Source organism: Sitophilus oryzae, unplaced genomic scaffold, assembly GCF_002938485.1.
Source record: "Sitophilus oryzae breed Bouriz unplaced genomic scaffold, Soryzae_2.0 scaffold_177_pilon_pilon, whole genome shotgun sequence".
NCBI classification, from domain to species: Eukaryota; Metazoa; Arthropoda; class Insecta; order Coleoptera; family Curculionidae; genus Sitophilus; species Sitophilus oryzae.
This window is the reverse complement of record NW_022146479.1, coordinates 8,651,086-8,676,723: the sequence shown is the minus strand read 5'-3', so window position 1 is coordinate 8,676,723 and position 25,638 is coordinate 8,651,086. Positions and strand designations below refer to the sequence as shown.

The 25,638-nt window shown below is 31.8% G+C and overlaps 3 protein-coding genes across 5 annotated transcripts in view; all 3 read left to right on the top strand.

Annotated features, from left to right (window-relative positions):
* Nucleotides 1–10,838, top strand: part of LOC115882344 (hemicentin-1-like) — a 176,990-nt gene extending 166,152 nt beyond the window's left edge. The window contains exons 8-9 of one of the 2 annotated variants that reach the window (XM_030900367.1): nucleotides 3,611–3,747; nucleotides 8,085–10,838. In XM_030900367.1, coding sequence (XP_030756227.1) covers nucleotides 3,611–3,747; nucleotides 8,085–8,185 — 238 coding nt within the window. In that variant the 3' untranslated portion in view covers nucleotides 8,186–10,838. The remainder of the gene's footprint in view (nucleotides 1–3,610; nucleotides 3,748–8,084) is intronic. The other variant, XM_030900368.1, reaches the window with a different exon arrangement.
* Nucleotides 10,839–11,055: 217 nt separating this feature from the next.
* LOC115882340 (SHC-transforming protein 4) lies at nucleotides 11,056–13,852 on the top strand. Of its 2 annotated transcripts, none has more exons than XM_030900361.1 (7): nucleotides 11,056–11,510; nucleotides 11,893–11,963; nucleotides 12,028–12,262; nucleotides 12,328–12,482; nucleotides 12,546–12,823; nucleotides 12,876–13,108; nucleotides 13,493–13,852. In XM_030900361.1, exons 1-7 carry the CDS (start codon nucleotides 11,427–11,429, stop codon nucleotides 13,646–13,648), a joined length of 1,212 nt encoding a protein of 403 aa, XP_030756221.1. In that variant the 5' UTR covers nucleotides 11,056–11,426; the 3' UTR covers nucleotides 13,649–13,852. The 2 variants fall into 2 exon arrangements, with proteins under 2 accessions (XP_030756221.1, XP_030756222.1); XM_030900362.1 differs by having other exon boundaries at nucleotides 11,057–11,514.
* Nucleotides 13,853–14,830: 978 nt separating this feature from the next.
* On the top strand, nucleotides 14,831–25,328 carry LOC115882334 (chromodomain-helicase-DNA-binding protein 1). Its single transcript, XM_030900353.1, has 13 exons — nucleotides 14,831–15,469; nucleotides 16,533–16,609; nucleotides 17,582–17,753; nucleotides 19,445–20,213; nucleotides 20,270–20,511; nucleotides 20,565–20,678; nucleotides 20,811–20,975; nucleotides 21,044–21,324; nucleotides 21,380–23,902; nucleotides 24,001–24,145; nucleotides 24,202–24,341; nucleotides 24,402–24,683; nucleotides 24,744–25,328. The coding sequence occupies exons 1-13, from the start codon at nucleotides 15,461–15,463 to the stop codon at nucleotides 24,934–24,936; spliced, it is 5,112 nt and encodes a 1,703-aa protein (XP_030756213.1). The 5' UTR covers nucleotides 14,831–15,460; the 3' UTR covers nucleotides 24,937–25,328.
* Nucleotides 25,329–25,638: the final 310 nt, after the last annotated feature.

The window sequence follows — 25,638 nt, the reverse complement described above, 5'->3', positions numbered from 1 at the left end:
TTGATTTTTAAATGACACACTCGGTATTTTTCTACTTTATTCGATAGAAAATGACGCCCTGAATATAATGACATATCATATATCAACTTTTGACATTTTTGCTTAAAAGGAAACGTATTTTAAATTTCAATCTAGAGTGCCATGGCTGTGTTAAAAACACTAATTGCCTTGGAAAAATAGATTTGATCTTCTAATGTTTTTCGTCTCTTGTCCTGGCCAATTTTTTCAAATGGAATAAGGGTGGCTCAATAGCATTTTCGAAAAAGCATTTTTTTACGAACAATTTACTACCACACACTTGGTATTTCGAGGAATTGTCGCTATGAACCGCATGTTACGATTTCAAATAAACTATATGTTCAAGTTTACATATCATATGTCATTCTATTCAGAGAGTCATTTTCTATCGAATAAAATAAAAAAATCAAAGGTGCCATTTAAAAATTAAAACTTGTAGTCATTTCCGGTGAAACAGGAAGTGACCAAAAATAATTGAATAGTCAATCCTAATTTATGTCATATACTAACATACCAAATTTATTTTTTTATCTAAAAAAAAAGTTATAGGGGTAAGTCACTTTTGAGACGGTCCCGGTATGTTTTCAATGTAGGCAAAAAGACAGATTTATTGTAAAACTGAATGATCTTGCTAGTACTCTAGACAGTCTTAATTCAATTCAAGTTAAACACACCGTTCTTTTGTTTACACTATATTTTACTCGATACGTTTTGACTGAACAGGTAAAACGTTACGTGTGGACGAAGCTTTAATACAAGTTTCAGTTAATTTATTTTTAGAATATTTGTTTATCTTTTTGGAATATTATTAAACTAAAAGTTAAAATGTTTTATTCATTTTCACTGTTATGAAGCTTTACACAATTTTACGACAAAATAATTAAATGAAGTTAAGTCAAAAGTTGCTTCTCGCTTTCATTTTAGGGCCCATATAATCCCGCTAAAAATCGAACTCGACAAAAGTTTCTTAGGCGCCTAAACACACTTAGTCTCCTTCCTTTTCTGTTTATCTAATTTCTTGTTTGAGGCTTTCCTGATGTCTAAAACGTTTTTTGTCTAGCACTTCGCCCTAAAAAGGGATGGCTATCTCCTCCCACATAAAAACCCTCAGGTCGTTAGTATTTTTTTTAATCTTCTCACTAAGAATATACTCGTATCTCCAAAATATACATAACTACGTTAAGCCTACGTCTACACATACCATTTTACATTTCAGTCTCACCTCTTTAGTCAAAACGTATCAAGTAAAACCTTGTGTGTATACCAAAAAACTCTCTGATGACCGTCTAGAAAACTGAATCATTGTAATAAATATTGTAATAAAATATAAGTAAATTTACAAAAAATAATATGGATATATTACAGCATCTTTAATAAGCAACTTTTAAAAACCTTATATTTTAGATAGTTCCAAAAAATAATGTAATTTTGCAAAACTGTTTACGGATACTAATGATTACTATCAAACGATACTATTTTCACAATTAGCTTTGCATATTTACAAAAAAAATTACACCATAAATACAATTTTGTAGTAAAATTCCATGCTTTTGTTTCAAATTCACTAAGTACAATGCTATAATTAGGCGATATTTCGTTTTACCACGTAAATCTGACATGTAAAACGTATCGGATCTTTAAAGGCTATTTATTCTCTGAACTTAAAACGACATCACAGTGACCAAACGCGTCCAATAAAAATTATTGTTTGACAAGAATGTTTAACAAATTGTTACAATAATAAATGACATGTAAGGCATGGTAAACTTTATAAACAATTCTCATTTGAAAGGCTTTTGATTTTTAAATTTTTTCAAAAAAAATTTAATAGATATTTCATGTAAAGAAAAAAAAAGTAGAATTTAGGCTGAAAAGAAGTTGACCCGTATTACAAAGAATATAAAAGAAAGCATATTCTTTTTCTAATGTCATCCCTAAAAAATGAATTGTATTTTTTTTTCGAAAAACTGCTTTGTCTGACAAAACATCTAATCTTGAAGTGATTATTTTTTGTTATATGTATATAAATAAAAAAATCTCTCCCATATATCTTTCTAAAAAAAATCATTGTCAGCGAAATTTAACGCCTTTCTTACTTTAGGGTCTTTTATATGATCGTTTTTTACAGTTTAGTGGCTCATATTTGAACCGCGTATTATATAATTTTCCAGTTGTTTATAGAGGTGTTGGGTTTTATACAGGGTGGCCCATCGAAAACGTTCCGCAAGGCATGGTAATTTTTTTTCAGAAAATCCAAAAACACGTCAATTTTGTTTGTGAGGGGGACAACTTTTGCCCCAAAAATGATTGCAAATTCTTCAACCCTCTAAGCGGGGGTGTCATCCCCCAACTTTTTTCAAATGGGAAGGGGGGTCAAGTGGCGCCGCAATGAAAAGAGCTTTCTAGTCTCTATATTTCCCCGCTTCGTTTTTGAAAGTATTTCCCCGCTTCGAGTCATTGAGAAAATATGAAGGACTGAAATTTGAAAAATTTATTTAAACATTTATCAGAGTAAATGATAAGGATAAATTCCTTCAACCAATTTGCTGTTTTTTCTTATTATTTCTAGATGTTTACGCATTTTTTCACTTGCCACAAGGTTGAACGATCAGGTGCGGTCTCAATATCGTTAAACTGACCCACAATAGAATTTCCAAAAATACCAGCCCGCGACGATCAAAAGTCGTCTTCGTTGAGTTCTTGTACCAACTGAAATTTTGTACGGGTGGAACTTGTTTTTTTAATATCGTTTGGACACTTTGTACGATTCACGCCGGTCGCGGTCTCATTGGCTAATTTTCTTGTACTCAGCGTACTACCCATGGCAACTTGGCCCAATACGAATACCTCCATAGCTTCATTTACTACAGGATTTTCCCTCTGTCTCTTTTTTATTCATAACGGAACCAGTTTCGCGAAATTTTGCTACTAAATCGCGAACAATTTTGCCATAAAGGTGTTTGTCAAGATGGCGTTCATTGAATATCTGCGCAAACCGATTGCCACATTCATTATTTTTAAAATAAAGTTCGATCATATCCACTTTTTCTGCAAGTGAGTACACCATAATTCTTAAAAAGTTTAACGATATTGAGAAGAACATCAACGCACAAGTCACAGAACAGCTATCTAGCAACTACCGCACCTGATCGTTCAACCTTGTGGCAAGTGAAAAAATGCGTAAACATCTAGAAATAATAAGAAAAAACAGCGAATTGGTCGAAGGAATTTATCCTTATCATTTACTCTGATAAATGTTTAAATAAACTTTTCAAATTTCAATCCTTCATATTTTCTCAATGACTCGACCGATTTTCAAAAACGAAGCGGAGATATATAGAGAATAGATAGCTCTTTTCATTGCGGCGCCACTTGACCCCCCTTCCCATTTGAAAAAAGTTGGGGGATGACACCCCCGCTTAGAGGGTTGAAGATTTTGCAATCATTTTTGGGGCAAAAGTTGTCCCCCTCACAAACAAAATTGACGTGTTTTTTGGATTTTCTGAAAAAAAAATTACCCTGGCCGTTATGCCTTGAGGAACGTTTTCGATGGGCCACCCTGTATAAAAAAATGGTTTTCTTGTTGTTGCAGCTTGAATATAACCAAGGAATCTGATTCTGCAGTATCTGTTTTGACTATAACACCTTTAGAAAAACGCAATTCAGGAAACTACACTTGCACAGTGGGAAATCTAGCTGCAAGAACTGTTGCCGTACACGTCATCAATGGTAAGCATTTATTAGAATTATTAAAAATAATGATAAAATATTAAAATGTTAATTGTTATTATTTTGTTTATAAATAGTAATACAGAAAACTATAATACACATTTAAAACAAATTTAAATATTTTATATTTCGTTTAACTTAATACATAATAATATTTCATTGATCCACGGCCGTTTTTATTTCTGCGAATTTCACATTTTCATTTCATTTTGATGAAGTGAAAAACCGATATACGTAAAATTTTCCAATCCCTGTCAATTTTGAGGACATTTCAATTACATTGCAAACAGTACTTCAGTCTCTATCATGTAAGTGCATTGTGTACCTTGCGTACATTGAGAATAATTATCTATTGTCCAAAATGAACGTATATGGGTTTCTCCTTTTTTCATCGGGTATTAAAAACAGGCGGAATAGTAGCCGTTTATTTCCGACATGAGTTTAATTTTTACAGTTCCAGTTGAAGGAATTAAAAACTTGTGTAAAATATCAACAGCTCATGATGATATTCAGTAATTGAAATTTATCTATTTTGAATAATCTTAAAAAAAATCGGAAAAATATTTTAGGAAAAGAATTTAGATTTAATTTATTAAGATATCTATAATTTTTTTTTAAAAACAAACTTATGTCTCTGAGGGTTACAATAAGTATATTTAAAAACAATAAATGTATTGGCAAAGTTATGTTGAAGATATATGTATGTGTGTGTGAAGTAAGTAAAGTTAAATTATTAGATGGACATTATTTTTATTAATATGTAATTGTGAGTGAACTTTTTAATGGAACAAGTGATGGTAAGAAATAATGAATATGCTTTATATGAATCATTTTCTTATATTCAAGCTGACTGATATTTGTATGAACATTTTTTTTATATTCAAGCTGACTTTGATTGTTTACAGTTAAATATATTAAATTATTTCTCAATCATAATACTTTTATAATCATTCTATATTTGAATATATTGTTATTAAATATTATTGTATATTATTTATACCTTAATTAACATACAATATAATGTTTATATCATATATGTAGTTCTTCAATATAACTTTAACCAACCTCCAACTTATTTTTAGAACTTACCTTTAAGTGCTGTAGACCAGATATCTAATTTTCTAAGTTGGCTCTTAAGTACCATGAGTATGCCGGGACCCTACCAAAAGAATTATATTTTAAAATTCTTAAATATAATTACGAATAAAGCGATACTTAAAGCTCTGTATTTAACAAAGCGTAAAAGAACAATAATTATTAGTCTTTACTCCTCAATCAAATTTTGGATATTTATTTATGTTTAAAATCTGGAATATATTTAAACTCAAAAGACGCGTCTGTTTGAAAGGACGCCAAATGTGGCACCCTAGCGGAAAATAAATGAATTTTTTATTTTACTATAGCGCCAACTACAGAGATATTTTAAAAGATTCCTACTATTACAAGTAATTTTAAGAAATAATATCAGATTATCTACATTCCAAAATTTACAAATTTAATTAATTTATTACCTTATATAATTTAGAATAATATATAAAAGAAAAATTGGAAATTAAGGATACAACAGTTATATAACCAGTAATACAACTGAGGCGAAGAACTTTGTTTGGTTTGGGATTCTAAAAACTTCTGGATTCTAAAAAATATTCTACTAAGAGGCTCTAGGATATAATATCAATGTAAATCTAAGTGTTTTTAATGCATATTTTATGTATACATATGGCATTAATAAGATTAACTTTTATTGCAAGCAAATTATTTTAAAATGTTAGTATTGTGTTGGATGAGAGCTATAAGCAATTAATTCTAATTATACACTCAATTCTCGAAGGTAAATTCCAATAAACATTTTATAATTATAGATCCGTATCTTCGTGTATCCACATCCACGTGAGTTACTTTTAACAGCGAAACCCTAGAGAATACCTAGTTTTACAGCTAAAAGCTTGATAGTTTGTTTAAAGCTCAAAGTGCTTGTAATAATGTTCCTAGCTCTTTTTGAAATTTGTAGACAATAAATTCTTTTACTCTCTCGTTGATACCAGACTTTTTTCGCTTTCAACTCCGGTGCTTCTCTCTTTTCCAGCAAAGATATTACATTACTTCTATTGGTTTGAAACTATATAAACAATTTAGTAGAGCTTATAGTGGCCAAATTTTTTAATAGAGCAAAACCTGCTTTTTTATTCCTTAAACTCAATCTTGAGTGTTATAAAACCGAAGTATGTTAATTGTGATAGGTATGTAAATAAAATGAAATCTAAAATAATATATTCTGGATAAGGATGGTCAAAAGTGTCGCTTTAATTACTTATGTAGGTATATAGTTAACTAATTATGATTTGTGTAACTTTAAATGTTGATACTTTAATTGAACACTATCAGAGATTTAAGTGTCATTAGCTCATTACATTCAACAAGGCTGTAGAAGTAAAGTGGCTCTAAATGGCGAGTTTGCTGTGAAGTGGTAAATGAGTAATTTTATTTGAAAGTCGTTATTAAACGTTGTTTAATAATTTAGAACTATTTTAATCAAACCCAAAACATTCGAATATATTAATTCATTCGTTTACTGTGAAACTGCAGGTTTTATTATTTATTTCCCTAATAAATAAATGTAAACATCTATAACAAACAATAATATTCTGTTTAAATATTATAGTTAAAAATAATATAAACAGATACACAAATATATAAAATTATAAATGTTTTATATCCCTCTCAATAGAACTTTGAAAATGGTCGATAGAATTAATCTCCATTAATCACGTTTATAGGCGTCGATTCAAGTTTTAGCGCCTAAAATAGATAAAGAAGATCACAGAAGAAGATAAAAGAAAATAAGCAGAATAACCAAGAAATTTCTGTTTACAAAATCCTCAAAGTTAATTTGTTTCATCAGTTTTGTTTTAAAATAACTTGAATTCTCATTCTATATATATATATACATTCCGCATTTTGTAAATAAACTTTTCACTCTTACTAGTGAGTTAGTGTATTTATAGTGAGTCTTATAATTGAGTGTTTTTAGTGAAAGTATTTTAAGTATAATAAAGTAAAATAAATTTCTTTATTGTAAGCTAAATTATATTTATTTTAGAATTTACATTTATGTGAACAACTACACTTGCTCCTAAAAGGACCATGTATATAATATAGAAGTTTGCTGCTAAATACAATAATGCGCCTTCGAATACTGGGGCAACACAAAATACAATTAAAAAGAGAATTTGTTTAACCATAAACATACAAAACGATCTTAATCATGAAACAGTTTTATCAAGATGACTTCTTATATGGTATATAATTGGAACATAGAGGCAACTGGTAAAGACAGAGAAGAAATAATAAATCTTACATATTTATGAAATCAGGTTTGCTTACCATTTTTACACAAACGTAATATGCTTCTGTCTGTTTTATAGTGTTATTTATTCCTATTTTTATTATTACCGAATTAGAGAAACGAATTCCATGGAACTCACGACTCGATACACAGAGCCAGCCAGGATGAAAGACTATGCCCTTATTTGGGACAGCACAGCTCAGGGTTTATATTCTTAGTTTATTGTGAACACATCCAAATTCAATATGACCCAAAAGTCATAATGAATTCTTCATAAATTCGACATAAATGGAAAGCTTTGTCCGACATTCAATCCTGGCCGCGACGCGTCCGTGGATATAAAGCGAATATAGCGATACACGAGACTCTGTGTATTATAGAGCGTAGATAAACAATTAATCTTCACTTTACAATCGATTTTGAATATTTAGTCGCGTTTTAAAGCTCAAATCTGGAATATTTTTTAACATTAAAGATGCTTCTAATTTGAAGAGACGCCATAATATGGCGACCCTAGCGGAAAACAATTGAACTTCGCGTCCTTTTTGCCTATGGCGCTATCTAGTCGGCAAAGATCAGTACTATCATCGTATATATATGAAAAATATGAATGCTCGCAAAATGCTCTTTTAATTTAACCCTTGATTATGGATAATTAACTTAACTTATTTATTAAAATTTATTTTATTATTTTTAAATATATTCTGTTTTATTATTTACAAATTAAAACGAATTATATATCTAATATTATAATATAAAATTAGAATTATAGAATCATAAAGTTATGTAACCAGTAATACACAACCGTCATGGGAAGATAAGCCTTAGTTTGGTATATTATTATGTTTGATAGTTAGATAAATCAGATATAAAGATTTTATAATAAAACATGAACAAAGGGACTACTTTGTATATTTTTTCTATTTTTAAGTCCAAAAAATACACAGCTTTATATAGTTACAGTATGATTTAAACAATGTCTTTAATACAGGTGAATTACCAGCGGCAGTTCAAACAGCAGGTGTCCATTTCAAGTCGTCCAATTCAACTCTTCTTCTGGTTATATTTACTCTGTGTTCGCTGTTAAGGTGATTGGAGTTTTAAAATGGAAGTTTAGATGGAAAATAAAGGAGGTGCTCGTGCTCTAGTTAGCCACATTGTAGTCAAGTTGATGGTGTGAAATTTATGGCACCATAAAAGTGATATCATATCAAAAGATGATGTGCAAGGACCAATAAAACCAAGACTGTAATAGTATAAAGAATATAGGCGGGGAAAGAAATGTGTATTTTTAACAGACTCTTGAAATGTATACATGTTGACGACGCAGTGATTTGCTTCCAAGAAATACGTTTTCCAGCATAAAACGGATAAAAGCTGCCCTAACTTTTTGCCCACTAAAATTTTCTCTTATAAACTCAAAATCAATAACTCCGATTGTCTCTAGAGTAATATTACTTTTTTATTTTTGTAAAAATTTGAAAAAAAGGAAATGCTTTTTTAAAAATATTTTTTGGAAGCCCATCATGTTTTCTCATCTTGATACACGTTTATAACAAACATAACTATATTATCTCTGATTTCTATTATACCAGTATTCACAGTTTGGTATAAACAGATTCGGTTGGATTAATGTATACCTGATAAATGCGTAATTATTTAGTTATACCAGGGCTGTCTTAAAAGTAAACTTTTCAGTATTTAGCACTAAAGTAGAGTCTGCACATTCTAAATAGAGCAAAAATTTACTTTTTTTTAACAATGTCTGTTTATATTTATATCGAATGTTTCCTATTAAAATGTAAGTACTCTAAAAAAATATTGTTTGCATCAAAAGTATGTATATATTCTCTTGTATACTTTAAGAATACTAGATATATACCTATATAGGGTTGAATGTTTTTAGAGTTTATAAATATAAATTAATATATTTAAGGACAAAATTAAATATATAAATCAAAAATCTAGGTTTGGATATAAATAAATTAAATTTCTGAGATATAGTTGCTGTATAAGTGTTAATGGTAAGATAATTGTTATATTTTTTTTAGTGCCAAGCATTTCACAACTTTGTACAGGGAGTAATTTTTTGATAAAATTTGAAACTTTAGTTGAAAACTAGAGTTTTGTATAAGTTGCTCAGTTTATATTCAAGTAGACTAGTAATATTTTTATAAATTGAACAATATCTGCCAATTATTTTCTTATTGCTATACCTTATGTAAATATAATAAGTAAAGATATATATAAATATAAGAATATTCTATTCATTCAATGTTGTATTCTCAACATAACACCAGTGATGACCTGTATATGTATATATATACACAAACAAAATGATTATTTTTAGCGCACTTCTTTTATTAAAACTACAAAACGTGTTATAGTTATCTTTGTATATTTAATATTTACTTACTCTAGGTTTTACATTGACAATTTATACCCAATTTATTTTTCTTACAACAGGTTGTCACTGAATTAGTTTATGCCTGAATTAAGAAATACATAACAGAAATTAAAATCTATGTATTTACTGTGTTTGTAAATAATATTGTACAGTGTAGTTGCTGAAAATAAATACTTACACTGACCAAGAACATTAAAGTATGTTATGAATGCCATTTATTTTCAATAGGCATTGATTTTGGTAAATAAAATGGATTTGAAATTTGGTGCAAAGTAAGAATTACGTAAAACGCATATACAAGGGTAACACGAATATTGTATACCAGGCAGTATCAAGAGGTTCTTAATGTATAATTTGATATTTCTTGATAGAGCGTTTTATACCAGGTGTAAAATTTCAACGAAAAAATTGTGAATTTCAATTAGTAGATGTATAATATATGCTTTATTGTTCTGTTATGGAAATAGAATTGCGGTTGACACTTATTAATATCGATTTAATAATTTATTTCATTTTTTATATAGACAAAGTCTGTTAGAAAAGTGATATAAAAAACATTTTTTCTTAATATACTCGCGTTGTAAAATTTAAAATAATTTGTAGTACGAGATCGATAGGGATATTTTGGAATATTTAAACTGTTAATTAAATCTTTGTCCGTTCGTGTACGTAATCTGGACGAAAAATGGTGGCTTTTCGTGTAGACTCCCGCATAACACAGCCAAAACACTCAAAGGAAAACAGCTGTTTACCGAATTTTATCAGCTACTATACGCCTGAGTGAAGTGAAATAGAGGAACAAAGTTTCATTATCCTGGCAAATCTGCGTAATTAGAATTTAGTGATATGCGATGCCAGCACATGATTAGAAAATCAAATCTCTATGAGCCATCCTTTCTGCTTCAATATTCAATCAATACAGATGGTTAACAAAATGAAACAGCTGCATTTGAGCAAAATTGATATCTCTCTTGTAGTTAAGATTGGTTATCTCGGTATATATTACCAATTAAAATAATATATTTTCCTGTATATTAGTGCAACATCAGATTCTAATATTTTTAAACTACATTCTATTTCCAGACTTAATGGGTGCATTAAAAACGAAATTTTTTGTAGGTATTAACAAGGCGTACTGGTATAATCTGTGTACATTTCGATATTTTTATGATTATACTATTCTAGGACGTATTTCTAAGATATGTAATAAAGGGCCAACACTAGATTTGATTTTTAAATGCACCTAAATGTTGTACATATATATTACTGTAAGCTATTTTCTAAATGTCTCCCACGACGAGTTATAAAAGACAAATTATAGTAAAGATTTGTTAAACAATTAACTGTTGCTTTATTTACACCTCCTTTCCTTTTTAATTATATTTAAATCAAGCATTTTTAATTACTTTATAATAAAATATGATAACATCATACATTGATTGTAACATTCAAAAACGATAGTTATGGCGAAGGTGTCGGGATATGAGACATCTATGAGCCTACCTAGCAACTTCCAACACAACGAATGCTTTCATAGGCAACTCACAATACCAATGCACCCATTTTTCCAGATGCCAGTCTCCTAGTCTCCTTCATTTTCGCCTAAAATATTTAGTCCAGAATCGAACTCTGTTGGAATTAAAACTGAAAAATATGTGGCTGTATAATATTAAGAAGCAAAAGAGCAACTGAAGTTTTTTTTAGAGTTTGTTACTACACGTCGTGAACGCCTTTTAAAAGGACCATAACAAAGTGGTATTACCAGCTGGTAAAGGTCGCGTAGTCGTGAAAGCAGAACAAAGCATCATGGAGTCGAGCTACATAACGAGGTATTGCTGTCCTAATTGTAGTCAGAAGTCCAACGATACGTAATTCGTTGGAGAATGCCCTCGTGGAATTTTCTCTGTCACGAAAACCTACCCTAAAATGGCCACTTTCAACATAAAACCTACTGGAGGAATGCATTCAGACAGATTGATGGCTAGCCAGGGAGCAACATATGCTGTAAGGGTAGGTAAGATTTTTCTACATTTTTATAGTTCATTTGCCGTTCATTTTTGAAGAAATCAATCATCTTCAACCCCAAAAATATTTGCCTTTCATTTCAATCTAATATTAAATCACCTGCCACACCCAAATTCTAGAACAAAAAAATATCTGTACGTGCGTACTGCGTATTAAAATGCCACGTATTTGTTCTCGAAAAATCCACAGAAAGTATTAATATCTTCTCCATATTAATATATTTGTTTTTATAAGTATTGGGAAATGTTAAAATACTTCAACATAATTTTATTTTACTCTGCTAATTATATAAACAAATTTTGTTGATTTCTTTCATGTTAATATCATCATGTAAAACTTAATTCACAAGTATAATATGTATTTTCAGTATGTGGGCTGCTTGGAGATCAAAGTATCGATGAAAACATTGGATTTTAAGACAAGATCCAGTGTGGCAAGGTAAGCATATATTATATAAATTTTTATTGTATATTTTTATATAATATGTGTATATTTCTTGAAGGGAATGCATTAGCCGGGTATGTGTAGCTGCAGGCTTAAAAACCCTGGATAAAAAGAAGAAAGTGGATAAAAAGGTATCCAAAGCCATTGCAGATACTCCTAACATGAGTCATGCTGGAACCAACGTCACTCTAAAGGTATCTGGAGCAAATCTATCGTTGACTTCGCTGGAAACCAACCAGATCATAGCCAATCATGAAATGCCAAAAATTTCTTTTGCTTCTGGAGGAGATAGTGTAGGTTATACATAAAATATAATTTCCATCAGCTGTTGTTCTTATTGGCAATATATATATTACAGGAAACATTGGATTTTGTGAGTTACATTGCAAAAGATTCGAATGAATTAAGAGCTTGTTATGTCCTAGAATGTGGTGGAGGGCTAGCTAAAGATGTCCTTGTTACAATTGGTCAGGCTTTTGAGTTGAGGTTTCAACAGTATTCCAAGCCTAATATGTAAGCTGTTTTTTGTCAGCATAATTATACATAAAATAATGTTTTTTATCTTGTTTTTCACAGATTTGCAACTGCTGTGGGTCATTCATCATTTCAAACTGGCGGTGATGCAGACAAAGACTACTACAATGATCTTCCAGGAAAGGTTCCACCAGATGTTATGATGGGCCCCCCACCTGTACCTCCTCTACCTGCCTCAGTGTCCCCTTTCACCACTCTTCCACCTGTAACACCTAATTTAATCGACTTCAATTGTGATATAGCCTCATGTGATGGGCCCCATCACGACTATGTCAATGACAGTGTGACAGTTGCACGGGAACGCGATGTTTTTGATATGCGTAAGTTTCTTAACAGTTTGTTTTGAATTTTTTTTAAAAATAATTCTTTCAGAACCATTTACACATCATCAAGGATCTTCCAGAAGTGAAACGGACAACTTTGCACAACTAAAAAATGAAACGTGGTTCCATGGAAGAATATCCAGGGCTGAAGCAGAAAGGTTGCTGCAGAAAGATGGTGACTTTTTGGTGAGGGAGTCCACCAATACACCTGGACAGTTTGTGCTTTCTGGAATGCAGGACAACAACAAGAAGCATCTCCTTTTAATTGATCCGGAAGGCATAGTAAGTAGTTAATATAAATTATATATCACTCTAATCCTAAAACTTAATCTATTTCTGTATTGTAACGAAATTTTAAATTATATCTTTATTTTCGAGAAAATTTAGTCCAAACATAAGGAATATTTTGTTGATGTTTCACCATCAAAATCTTAAAAATAAAGAAGTTGTCTAAAAATGTGCTACAGTAAGGATATAGTATAATCCTTTATCTTCATTATCTTTAATTTCCTTCTTTATCTCCGTGTAAAAATACCTAGCCAGTTTTACATAAAACGTTAAATGTCGAACGCTTATTTTACTATTGGACTCTTAGTAGAAAATAATATTCTAGTTATTCAATGACCCATACACAGTTTGTTTTTAATTTGAATTTATTCTTTACAGGTCAGGACGAAAGACAGGATGTTTAACAGCGTGAATCACTTAATCCAGTTTCATTTTGACAATTCCTTGCCGATCATATCAGCCGAAAGTGCATTGGTTTTAAGGCACAAGGTTCCTAGAACATCAACAAACTGTGGTGAATATGTTTTGTTTTGATTACATAGAGCTTTAACATATTTTTGATGGCAATATACATTGGCAAGTTTAGCATAAATATTACCTTGATAAATCCTAAGTACAAATATTTTGCTAATAATATTGCTTTTATATAAATATATCTTTTTAATCTCTTATTGTGATTTGCATTATTAAATGGACATTAAGAAATTATTTATATGTGATTAAACCTGTTCTGTAATATAGCTTTGTTTTATAAAATTCTAGAGCCCTGTGTGCACACAACGTTTTCCCAGGTAAGACTGAAAGGTAAAACTTTATGTGTAGACATGGTTTCATGGGTCCTATGAAAGCATTCCAAAAGTTTACTTGCTAAACTTGTTTAAAAGAAATCTCTATAGTAGTGCTTGCTTGTTTTTTTTTAATATATTTGGGATGTTAGATATGTTTTAAGGGTAACATCCTTAATTATGTTTTATTTAGGATTTTTTATGAGATGAAGACTTAATCATACACACACTTTTAGCATATTCAAAATAAACTCATGTATATTTCAAACACAGTATATATTATACTGTGATAAAAGTATTCAATTTTATTTATTAAAATATTTGAAATGTTAGTATCTGTAAGGTATATGCTAAAAGTGTTCATTGAAAATTGTTTTTTTTATGAACATTTATAAATATCAGTTGATCAGTTTTACATTTGAGTGGTTAATTTGCACTAAAAGACATTTATTTCAATTATTTTTGTGTTGGACCAAAAAATTTTTATTTCTAGTTAATTGTTTCAACCAAATTAAAAAAATGAATAAAATGCCATATTTTTGTGATTTCGTATATCTATGTTTTGTTTATATAATTGTAAAAACAAAAAATATTAAATTTATATGAGAAGTTGTGCAATAAAATGAAGTTTAGGTATAAAATGAATAATATTTTTTTTTAATTTAAATAAATAGATTTTTCCTATAGATATATACAAAAAAATGGCGCTCTTTACATTAGTTTAGGATGATTTTTGCCACTTATTATTGATCTTAATAAAATGTGGTTAAATTATTATTATAAAAATATTAACAAATTTTATAAATATTAGCAAAAATATCTTGACAAACTAGAATTACAGAAATATAATATTTAACCGAAATAATCACGTATTTGGCTGGGATCTAGAGCGATTTAATTATAAAATTTATTCTAGAATGTTCCTTTAGATCAGTTTGAATTTCGCGGGCCGGATGTGATGTAAAATTGAATTTATTTCATTCCTTTTGGTAAATTTCTTGTTCAAAGCAAAATCGTCTCTTTGTAAAGAGCGCCTAAAGTCCGTCAGAGTGACGTTAAGGTTTCTGATTGGTCGAAATATGTTTTCGCCATAAAATTGGCGGCCATCTTTGCTTGACGTGACACAATGCGCAGTTCACGTTTTGTCGTCGTTCTGTCGAGTCTCTGAAAATTTCAAACATGGCCGCAAAATGTTCGAGCTTGTGAATATAGTGCAAGAACTCACTTGTAACCTTAACCCTTTTTAATTGAATATTGTGATAGTATAACTTTATTTAGTAATTTTACGGAAAAAACGAAGAAAACTGTGAATTTTTACGTGATTTCGGTTAAGAATTAGTTACTTAATTTCATTGTCCGTAGCGAGAGATCAAAATGGCGAGGGTTTGTGGTGCGATTTAAAGAGTGATCATTAAAACTTTATTTTTTATTTTATTATACGATATTTTTAAGTAATTTTAACGGATTTTAATTGAGGGATGATTATTCTTTCTATGATTTAGTATTTTACTAAAATTGACCCACGTTTATATTCGAAAATTCTTTGAAATTTCTCTTCACAATGCCTGAGGTAAGTTTACCCTTTAGAAATAAATCTAGTTAAATAAATGAAAATTTGAATGGTTTTTATGGTGCTTTTTACTGTTTTCTTCTTACCATTTCATTGTTAACTCAAGGGCGTGGCTCCCAGACTTGTAACATATTCTCCACTTTACCCTTAAATATTTTTGTTTACAAGTGGTTTTTTCAATTTTTTTCAATAAAGGGTTGTGTGTTCCACAGTTTTCTCGGCATATTATCATTCTTTAGACTTATATGAATGCCTTACATGAAAAAAAATGATTTTTTTAGATGTACCCTTTTGAGCAAATTGAGCTCAAAATTTTGTATATTAACCTCTCTATTATCATTCTGCCTTCTTGCTGTATACTGTCCTGTATTTTGATACCCCTTGATGCCATTAATAGCAAGAAACTGTTACATAATAGGTCACTTTCATAGAGATTAATTTTTGCCTTATTTAAATGTTTATAATAACCCTTAGAGGGGGTTAACTAGTAGGGGACACTCAACTCCTGATTAATAATTAGTCGACATTTTTGTGGGTTTAAATATAAGCAGATTTAAGGCTACATTTTGGTTTTTAATGGTTTTTATTATCTAGATTTTTTCTTTTAAATCTCGAAAAGAGGGTAAAATTGGGGGTTATAACCTTAAGTTTACGTAAATCAATTTTATGATACGTGTAATTCAAATAATCAAGCTTCTGAAGTATTACTAAATAGAATATATTAGAGACACACATAATATGTTGAAAAACTTTCAAAATAATACTCTAGATTTTAGGGAAAAAATGGTGGGGTAATTTTATTTCTCCAATACAAGTTAATAAGTTATACAGTAAATGGTTCAAGTATTTTTTGGGACCATTGCAATATTAGACTGAATAAAGGGGAAGTTTCTGAAAGGGACGCAACTCTATTTTTGAACTTTAAAAATATTAAATAAGTACCTATTTAGAATGTGTATATTTTTTCATAAACAAAAAGCTTTGAACAAAAATTATGTAAATCATCTAATCTAACACCAATAAACTGTGATAAACAAAATATAACTTCAATAAACCCTTATAGAGTGGAGAGGAATCAGAAAATTCAGGATCAGATAGTGGAAGTTCATCGGAGAGTCAACAGAACTCTGGTTCAGATAGGTTAGTATTAATTTTTGTTTTTATTCTTTTCGAAAAGTATGTTGTACCAGTCCCATTAAATTTGTATTAGTTACAAATAAGAATTTTAAGGACAAAATTATATTCATTTCTTCAAGAATTACATACATATCTTCTAGAGGTCTTCGAACGGTAAGTATGTATTTACATTATCTGGATATTTTCTCAGCATTTCTGCCTAAAAATTTAATATTGAGTTGACATGGTCTCTGTAACTTATTTAAAAAAAAATGATTATATTTATATTTTTCATATTATAGGTAAATTTATAAATTTTAGTTGGTTAAATTTGTGTTAAATCTTCTCTTAATAATTTCATTATCAAATTGATGAGTAAAGAGCTGTATATTTATCAATTATTCAATAGAAATATATCTTAATTTATTTAAAAAATAATGAGTATATTGTATACCTATATATCTTTAATATATTAAAGATTATGTTAATTAAATTTTAGTTGCTGAAGTCTACCCAAATTTTTTTCGTTATCAAATTAACTAATAAAAAGGGTCTATGTATATTAGTAAAATCTTCAATAAAAGAAAATATTTTTATAGTTTCAATTTCCTTTCGATATAGATAATGTTTCTGCAATTTAAGGCCATATTTTCTCATTCGGTGTTATGATTAAATATAATATTAATATTAGTCCTGGTTGTATTTTCATTTGAGCTTTGCTCTATCGATGTTATTTCGATTTGTTTTGTGCAGCTTCTAATGTACAGAAAAAAAATTTACTGCACAAAATTAATTTAAACAATATTCGAGTTTGTATTCGAATATTTTTGTCCTACTTTGAATATTTTAGATTTTTTAATTATTTTGCAAAGTAGACAAAGAGCACTCTCAAGTAATATTTTCTGAGCGATTAATGAATTTAATGCTATTTTATATAAAATTTTTAAAAAACTTGTTATTTCGAAATTAAGTAAAAACGGGGAAAATTACTTTCAGCGGCTCTGGTTCGTCTAGTTCCGGATCAGGTTCTGAGAGTGGTGGTGAGAATGAGAACCATTCTGATCTCGAAACGTCTAAAACTAACGACGAAGACAGCCATCCTGGCCTCCATTCCAACGCGAGCAGTCCTGGAACGTCTAACAGACGGAAGTCAGAATCATCTAAAGAGGTGATTTAATTTGAAAAACATTTTTTTATACAGGGTGGTCCTGCGTTCGGGAAACTTCGGCGGCATATTCTGCAGGTAAAAAAGTTCTTAATTTATGTCCTAGAATGCTTTGTTTCGGAGATACAGGGTTTAGTAGTTTCATTTTTATTTCGGATTTTTCAAAATAATTTTTGAATTTGGATAAAAATTGGTGTCTCGGTGTTTTTTGACATGAGAAACTCGATATAAATTTTTAAAAACCTGACGACTGAAAAACATGACTCCTACTTGTAGGAGGCGCTACCTAAATGTTTAACACTTGAGGAGTAATAACCTTTCGTCCGTACCTGTATAAAGATACCGAGTGAAAAAATATATATTTCCGTTATTTTTTACGTAATAAAGGTCTCTTGGTAAAAATCATTATGATCAACCGTTCTCAAGATATTTAGAATGGAAATAGTCAATACATTATGTCATTAATGACAAAAAATAAACATGTTGAGTAGATAGTTATTTGACTGAATTGATAAATTTGGTAACTTTCTATTTATTTAAATTAATCATAGTTTTTTTTTTCGAAAAAATGATAATACACTTGCGTTGAATCTTTGGCACAAAAACATTTCAAATTTATTATTTCAGTTTAATAACTCTCTAGTCGACATGTTTAATTTATGTCACTGATGACATGTATTGATCATTTCGATTCCAAATATCTCGTGAACCATTACTCATAGCGATTTTTACCCCCAAGCGACCTTTTTTACGTAAAAAATGACTGAAATATATATTGTTTCACTCGGTAGTTTTATACAGACATGGACGAATAGTTATTACTCTTCAAACCATTTAAAACATAGTATGTGGCGCCCCTACAAATAGAAGACATATTGACATCAAAATCAATCACCAAATAGGAGTCATACTGAAATCAAAATCAAATTTCTCATGTCGTAAGACTCCCAGGCACCAGTTTTCATTCAAATATCGACGCTATGTCAGAAATTATGTGGAAAAATTGAATCAAAAATGAAACAAAGCATTTTAGAACATAAATTTATACGAACCTTTTTACCTATTTTTATCTGCAGAAAATGCTGCCAAGTTTCCCGAATACTCTTCGGACCACCCTGTATATTTTAACGAGAAAATATGCAAACTATCCAAAATGTCTGGTTCTTTTTATTTAAATTATACATATAAAGGTTGCACAGGAAAAAAGAGCACGAGTCCTTTTTTGGCAAAATTCTTATACTTCTCAACCCAAACTTTCTCATGGCAGTGTCGGTTTCGTATAAAAACGCTGCGCAGCGCAAAAATGATCAGGGTCCATATTGTCGCGTCTTTTATGAAATGAGGTGCTTCTAAATTAATATTGTTTTTGCTTCATTTCTTAATTTGTAGTTCACTCATGTCATAAATGAATGTCAGTTAGACGCTTTGATTCTGAAGATGATTGAAGTTATAGCAACAATTCTTACAGGTATTTATTTTAAATGGGCAACTAGTTAATAATAACGTTATTAGTATTTTCGTTATTGTGTATAAATTGCTTTTTGTGACTCTGCTCAATTTTCCCCTGTACCCTTCATATATCATTTAAAATAGCTAACAATAATGGTTGGTTTTTACTATCTAGTTTACAAGACTCTATTAGCATGTGTAAAAAAGAGAGATTTGGTATGCTGAAAAGTAGACTTCTTTTATAGGAAGATGAGGAACATATTGACCTTCGAAGGTCGGGCAGAACGCGAGACAGGCTGGAAGAGCAGAACAAGCAGAAGAAAACGAGAGACGAATGGAAATATAACGATGCAAGTTCTTCTTCCGAATCGGAAGAAGAAATAGAACGGCCTCCCCCCAGTAAACGGGTGGGTGCTCGGTCCCGTGCACAAATCCAAAAGAAGAACCCCCCGAGGAGACGAAAACAGTACAGTTCAGACGAATCCACAGATGATTCGGGAGATGACAAACGGCGCATCGCGTCCCGAAGAACCAACGCAACCGTCAGCTACAAAGAAGATAGCGAAGAAAAAACTGACTCAGAAGACCTGTTGGAGGTCGAAGCAGAGCCTGCTGAGCCTGTGCCAGAAGATAAATCCGAAACCATTGAAAAGGTTCTCGGTCAGCGACGGGGCAAGAAAGGAGTTACGGGGAACATCACGACAGTCTATTACGTCGAAGAAAACGGTGATCCTAACGTAGGTGTCGATCCAAACGATCTGGAAAACACCGAAGATCAATACCTGATTAAATGGAAGGATTGGGCCCATATCCACAACACCTGGGAGTCCGATCAGTCGTTAAGAGAACAAAAAGTCAAAGGCATGAAGAAACTCGAAAACTACATTAAGAAAGAAGTCGAAATTCAACAGTGGATGAAATACTCTACCCCCGAAGACGTCGAGTATTATGAGTGCCAAATGGAACTAACCCAGGAACTCCTTAAAAGCCACAACCAAGTTGAAAGGATTATTGGTACTACCGCCCTTTTATTTTCTTCGTTCATTTTTTGATAAAGCACTTAATTACAGCAAAGTATAATAAACCAGACGAAGGTGTGGACTATTATGTGAAATGGGAGAGTTTACCTTACGCAGAATCAACTTGGGAAGATTCCGCATTAATTCAAAAGAAATGGCCTGAAAAAATCGAAGAATTTCAAGAAAGAGAGCAGTCATCGAAAACTCCGACGAAACACTGCAAAGTTCTAAGGAACAGGCCGAAATTTCACGAGGTTAAAACACAACCCGAGTATATGACCGGCAAAGAAAAAGTACGTTAAGTTCTATCTAGTGTTTTTAGATGAAACTATTTTTTTATTTCTAGACGTTAGTCCTTAGAGATTATCAAATCCATGGTCTAAATTGGATGATTCATTCTTGGACAAAAGAAAATTCCGTCATATTAGCTGACGAGATGGGATTAGGGAAGACTATCCAGGTAAATTAATACTTTTTTTGTTATTCGTGATAATTTTAAATTCCAAAAATACTGAATTAATTAAACCTATTTATTAAATCATGCTTTGTTGTGCTTAAAAGAGGTTTGAGATAAATGTTTAATTAATTTCAGACAATTTGCTTCTTATACTATCTATTCAATACACATCATTTACATGGGCCTTTTTTATGCGTTATTCCTTTATCTACAATGACGTCCTGGCAAAGAGAATTTGCACAGTGGGCCCCAGACATGAACTTCGTTACATATCTTGGCGATGTTCAATCAAGGGAAATTGTAAGTTTTACTTTAAGATCTTTTTTTTTTTCTAGAAAACATTTGCTATTTTGTCAATTACATTTTAGATACGTCAATACGAATGGTGCTATGAGGGATCAAAAAGGTTGAAATTTAACGCTATTTTAACCACTTACGAGATTGTTCTTAAAGATAAAGCTTTTTTGGGGAGTATAAGTTGGGCGATGTTGCTCGTAGACGAGGCACATCGATTGAAAAACGATGATTCTCTTTTATATAAAGCCCTGATGGAGTTCGATACGAATCACCGTCTTCTTATAACTGGTACACCATTACAAAACAGTCTAAAAGAGTTGTGGGCCTTATTACACTTTATTATGCCAAATAAGTAAGTCTTGTAATAGCGTATACAACTAGTTTTAAAATTATCCTTATTTTATTAGATTTGAAAGTTGGGACGATTTTGAAAAAGATCACGAGCATGCTTCAACTAGGGGCTATTCGAAACTACACAAACAACTAGAACCCTTTATTTTAAGAAGGGTTAAAAAAGACGTTGAGAAATCTCTTCCTGCGAAAGTAGAGCAAATCCTACGCGTTGAAATGACTTCAATTCAGAAAGAGTATTATAAATGGATTTTAACAAAGAACTACAATGCTTTAAGAAAGGGTGTAAAAGGATCTTCTAGCACTTTCTTGAACATAGTTATTGAACTTAAAAAATGTTGTAACCATGCCTTTTTAACCAAACCTGTTGAGAATGATTATCAGGTTCAGCAAGATAAACTTCAAACTCTTTTACGTGGATCAGGGAAGTTAGTGTTATTAGATAAATTACTGATTAGATTGAAGGAGACTGGCCATAGAGTCCTAATCTTCTCTCAGATGGTCAGAATGTTAGATATATTAGGAGAATATCTCCAACTAAGACATTTCCCGTTTCAAAGACTAGATGGTAGTATCAAAGGAGATATTCGACGTCAAGCTCTCGATCATTTCAACGCTGACGGTTCTCCGGATTTTTGCTTCTTGTTATCCACCAGAGCAGGTGGTCTAGGCATTAACTTAGCTACCGCAGACACTGTGATTATCTTCGATTCCGATTGGAATCCTCAAAATGATCTCCAGGCTCAGGCTAGAGCTCATAGAATAGGTCAGAAGAATCAAGTTAACATATATAGGTTAGTTACCGCTAGAAGCGTAGAGGAAGAGATTGTGGAGCGCGCCAAACAGAAGATGGTTTTGGATCACCTGGTTATTCAAAGGATGGACACGACAGGAAGGACAGTATTGGACAAAAAAGGCTCGTCCAATAACAATCCGTTTAATAAAGAAGATTTGACTGCGATCTTAAAATTCGGCGCTGAAGAGCTGTTCAAAGATGAAGACGTTGATGAAGAACCTAATTGTGATATTGATGAAATTTTACGTCGAGCTGAAACAAGAGATGAAGCTCCTACAATGGCAGGGGATGAACTATTATCAGCTTTTAAAGTCGCAAGTTTTGCGGCATTTGACGAGGATGCCGAACCATCTCCGGCGCATAACGCTAACGAAAATGATGAAGAAAGTAAAGACTGGGACGAAATCATTCCGGAAAGACTGAGAAAGAAAGTCGAAGAAGAAGAGAAATCTAAGGAGATGGAGGATTTGTATTTACCTCCACGCAGCAGGAAGACTTTACAACAAATTAACCAGTCTGAAAGCGAAGGTGAAGGAGGTAAAGGTAGAAAATCACGGAAGGGGAAAGAGCAGGATGAATCGGGAGGTTCTAGTCTGGAAGGTGAAGAATCTGACGAGGATCGACCCAAGAAGCGAGGTCGGCCTCCAGCAGGAAACAGAGAGAAAATCAGGAATTTCACTGACGCTGAAATCCGTCGTTTTGTAAAGAGCTACAAGAAATTTAGCGCTCCCCTTCGACGACTTGAAGCTGTCGCGTGCGATGCAGAACTACAAGAAAAACCTTTACAAGAGTTACGAAAACTTGGAGAAATGTTGCACGAAAGATGCGTGGCATTTATGAACGAACAAACTAAGGAAAATAACGAAAGCAATAATAGCGAAGGAGGTAGGAAGAGAAATAGAGGCCCCTCCTTTAAACTCGGAGGAGTGTCAGTCAATGCAAAAACGATGATGCAGTGCGAAGAGGAACTAGCTCCCCTTGACGAAATCCTACCATCTAACGAAGAAGAAAGGAACAGGTGGATATTTGACGCTAAAACCAAACCAGCGCATTTTGATGTGGAATGGGGCACAGAAGAAGACACCAAGCTTCTCAGAGGCATTTATTTATATGGTATCGGCTCGTGGGAACAAATCAAGCTAGACCCTTCCTTGAAAATAGGCGACAAAATTCTTATGAACGAAGACAAAAAGCCTCAAGCTAAGCACCTACAATCCCGAGCAGAATACCTTCTTAAAATACTGAAAAAACAGTTGGATCCTAATAAAAAAGGAGGAGCAGCCAAACCAAAGAGACAAAGGAAAGTCAAAGAAGTTAAAGAGTCGAAAATACTAACCAAAGAAATTATTGAAAATGACTTCAGCTCAAACGACGAATCAACAACACAAAGCAGCCAGGGTGTAAGTAACAACGGGAACAAGAAATCCAAGATAAGTCCGCCTAAGAAAGAAACCGATAAAGATTCTGAAGAGGTAGTTAAGAAAGAAAAGAAGAAGGACAAGAAGAAAGACAAAAAGAGTGCAGGGCCAATGCATTTTACCGCTAACAATGAACCAAAAGCTATAAACGTTTTAGGTGACTTAGACCCGGCCATCTTCAACGAGTGCAAGGAAAAAATGAGGCCTGTTAAGAAGGCACTTAAGGCTCTAGATAACCCAGACCAAACAATGTCAGAGGCTGAACAAGTTCAACATACCAGGGAATGTCTTATACAAATTGGAGAACAAATTAGCAGCTGTTTGAATCAGTATTCAGATCCAGAAAAAATAAAAGAATGGAGAAGGTAAGATGGTGATGTATGATCTCAAGCTTATGTAGTAATTGAATACTCTCAAGCTTACTGTAGTAATTAACCTAATACTGTGAATAACTTTATTTCAGTAATCTTTGGTATTTTGTGTCCAAATTTACGGAATATGACGCTAAAAAGTTGTATCAGTTATATAAAAAGGCCAAAGCCAAGGAAATGAAGAAAAGCGAGAAGAAAGATAAATCTGAGAAAGCAGATAAGCCTGATAAAGAACATGTAAGTCCCGTTATATGGCACATAATTTTCTTTATTTATTTTTTTTTTGTATATAGGATAACGCCTCAACTAGTAAAGAAAAGTCGAGAAACGACAGTGAGAAAGAACATCATCACCACCACCACAAAAGAAAACACGATACGGATGAACCAGAAGAAAAAGAGACAAAGAAACATCATCGCGACGGAACTGAAAAGTAAATAAAATCAAATGACTTTTTTTCTAGCTGTTAAACATTTTTTTTTATAAACTTTAGAAAAGACAGGCGAGACAAACACCTAGAAAAGGAAAGAAAACGGCTGCGCGAAGAATTGAACAATGAAGAAGACGATCACAGATATAATCGACATAGAAAAAATAACGCGCCAGCCTTCAGGCATGGAGCACCCCATGGGGATCATGATAGATGGTCCAACAGTGGCCCCGCCATACCAAGAGATCGTTTCACAGGCGATCACAAGAGGATGTACAACGATTATTCGAGAAATGTGCCCCCCTTTCATAGAGAAAGAGACTATCCACCAAGACCTGATAAGAGGTAAGCTTTACTATATGGACTACAAAACTGTTACTAAATATATATTTTTCTGTTTTTAAGGTCCCCAGAGGGCAAAGGTGATTGGCGGTATGGAAGGGACAGGATGATGCCGCCTAATACGCATCCCCGACCGCTGTATTATGGGGGGAACTTCCCTGGAGCTCCTCCAATGTATCCACAAGAAGGTAGATTCCTGCCCGGAGACTGGCGGCCTCCGGACCGAGGGGACTATTATAGAAGTCGTCAGCAGTAGAATACTTAAGAATAAACAGAAAAAAAGAATAAAATTGTACATTTTAAAATGTACCTAAACACACACTTGTAAACTTTGTATCATAAAATTTAAGTCCCAATTCTATAATTAATTGGGAAGTAGTGGAGATGTGCATCTAGGTTATTATTTATGATTAAGGTTTATATTTGTATAGTTTCTCCACCACTTTCCAACACGGTATTGCATTTCTTCTGTGTATTTCCCTCCTTGTTTCAAATTTCTGAAATTTTATGATACAGGCTTATACCTATATTGGTATATCCCTATAGTTATGTAAAAATTACCTCTTATCTGTACATATAGATAAAAGATATGTTTTGATAAAGTTGTTTGTTTTATTTTTGTTTAAAAAAATATAATTTGACAGTAAATTAAAGCGTTTAAATTCCATAAAATTTGAGATTATATAATATATCGATACAAATAAAAGGTTCGCTAAACCAAGTTCAAGTCAATCGATAATACATAACTCCTTTTTTAAATAAAATTAAGATTATAGTGACCTTGCTTTTGATTGGCGCATCTACCATTTTCTCAAGAATTTGCAAAATATCCTCCTTGCGCTATTTATCTATTTTTATTGGTATACAATAATTGTTTTTTGCCACAATATTTACTTTATACAATTTATGGTAATGCAGTCTATCGTGATAAATTATTTAATAGGCGGTTACTTATAAG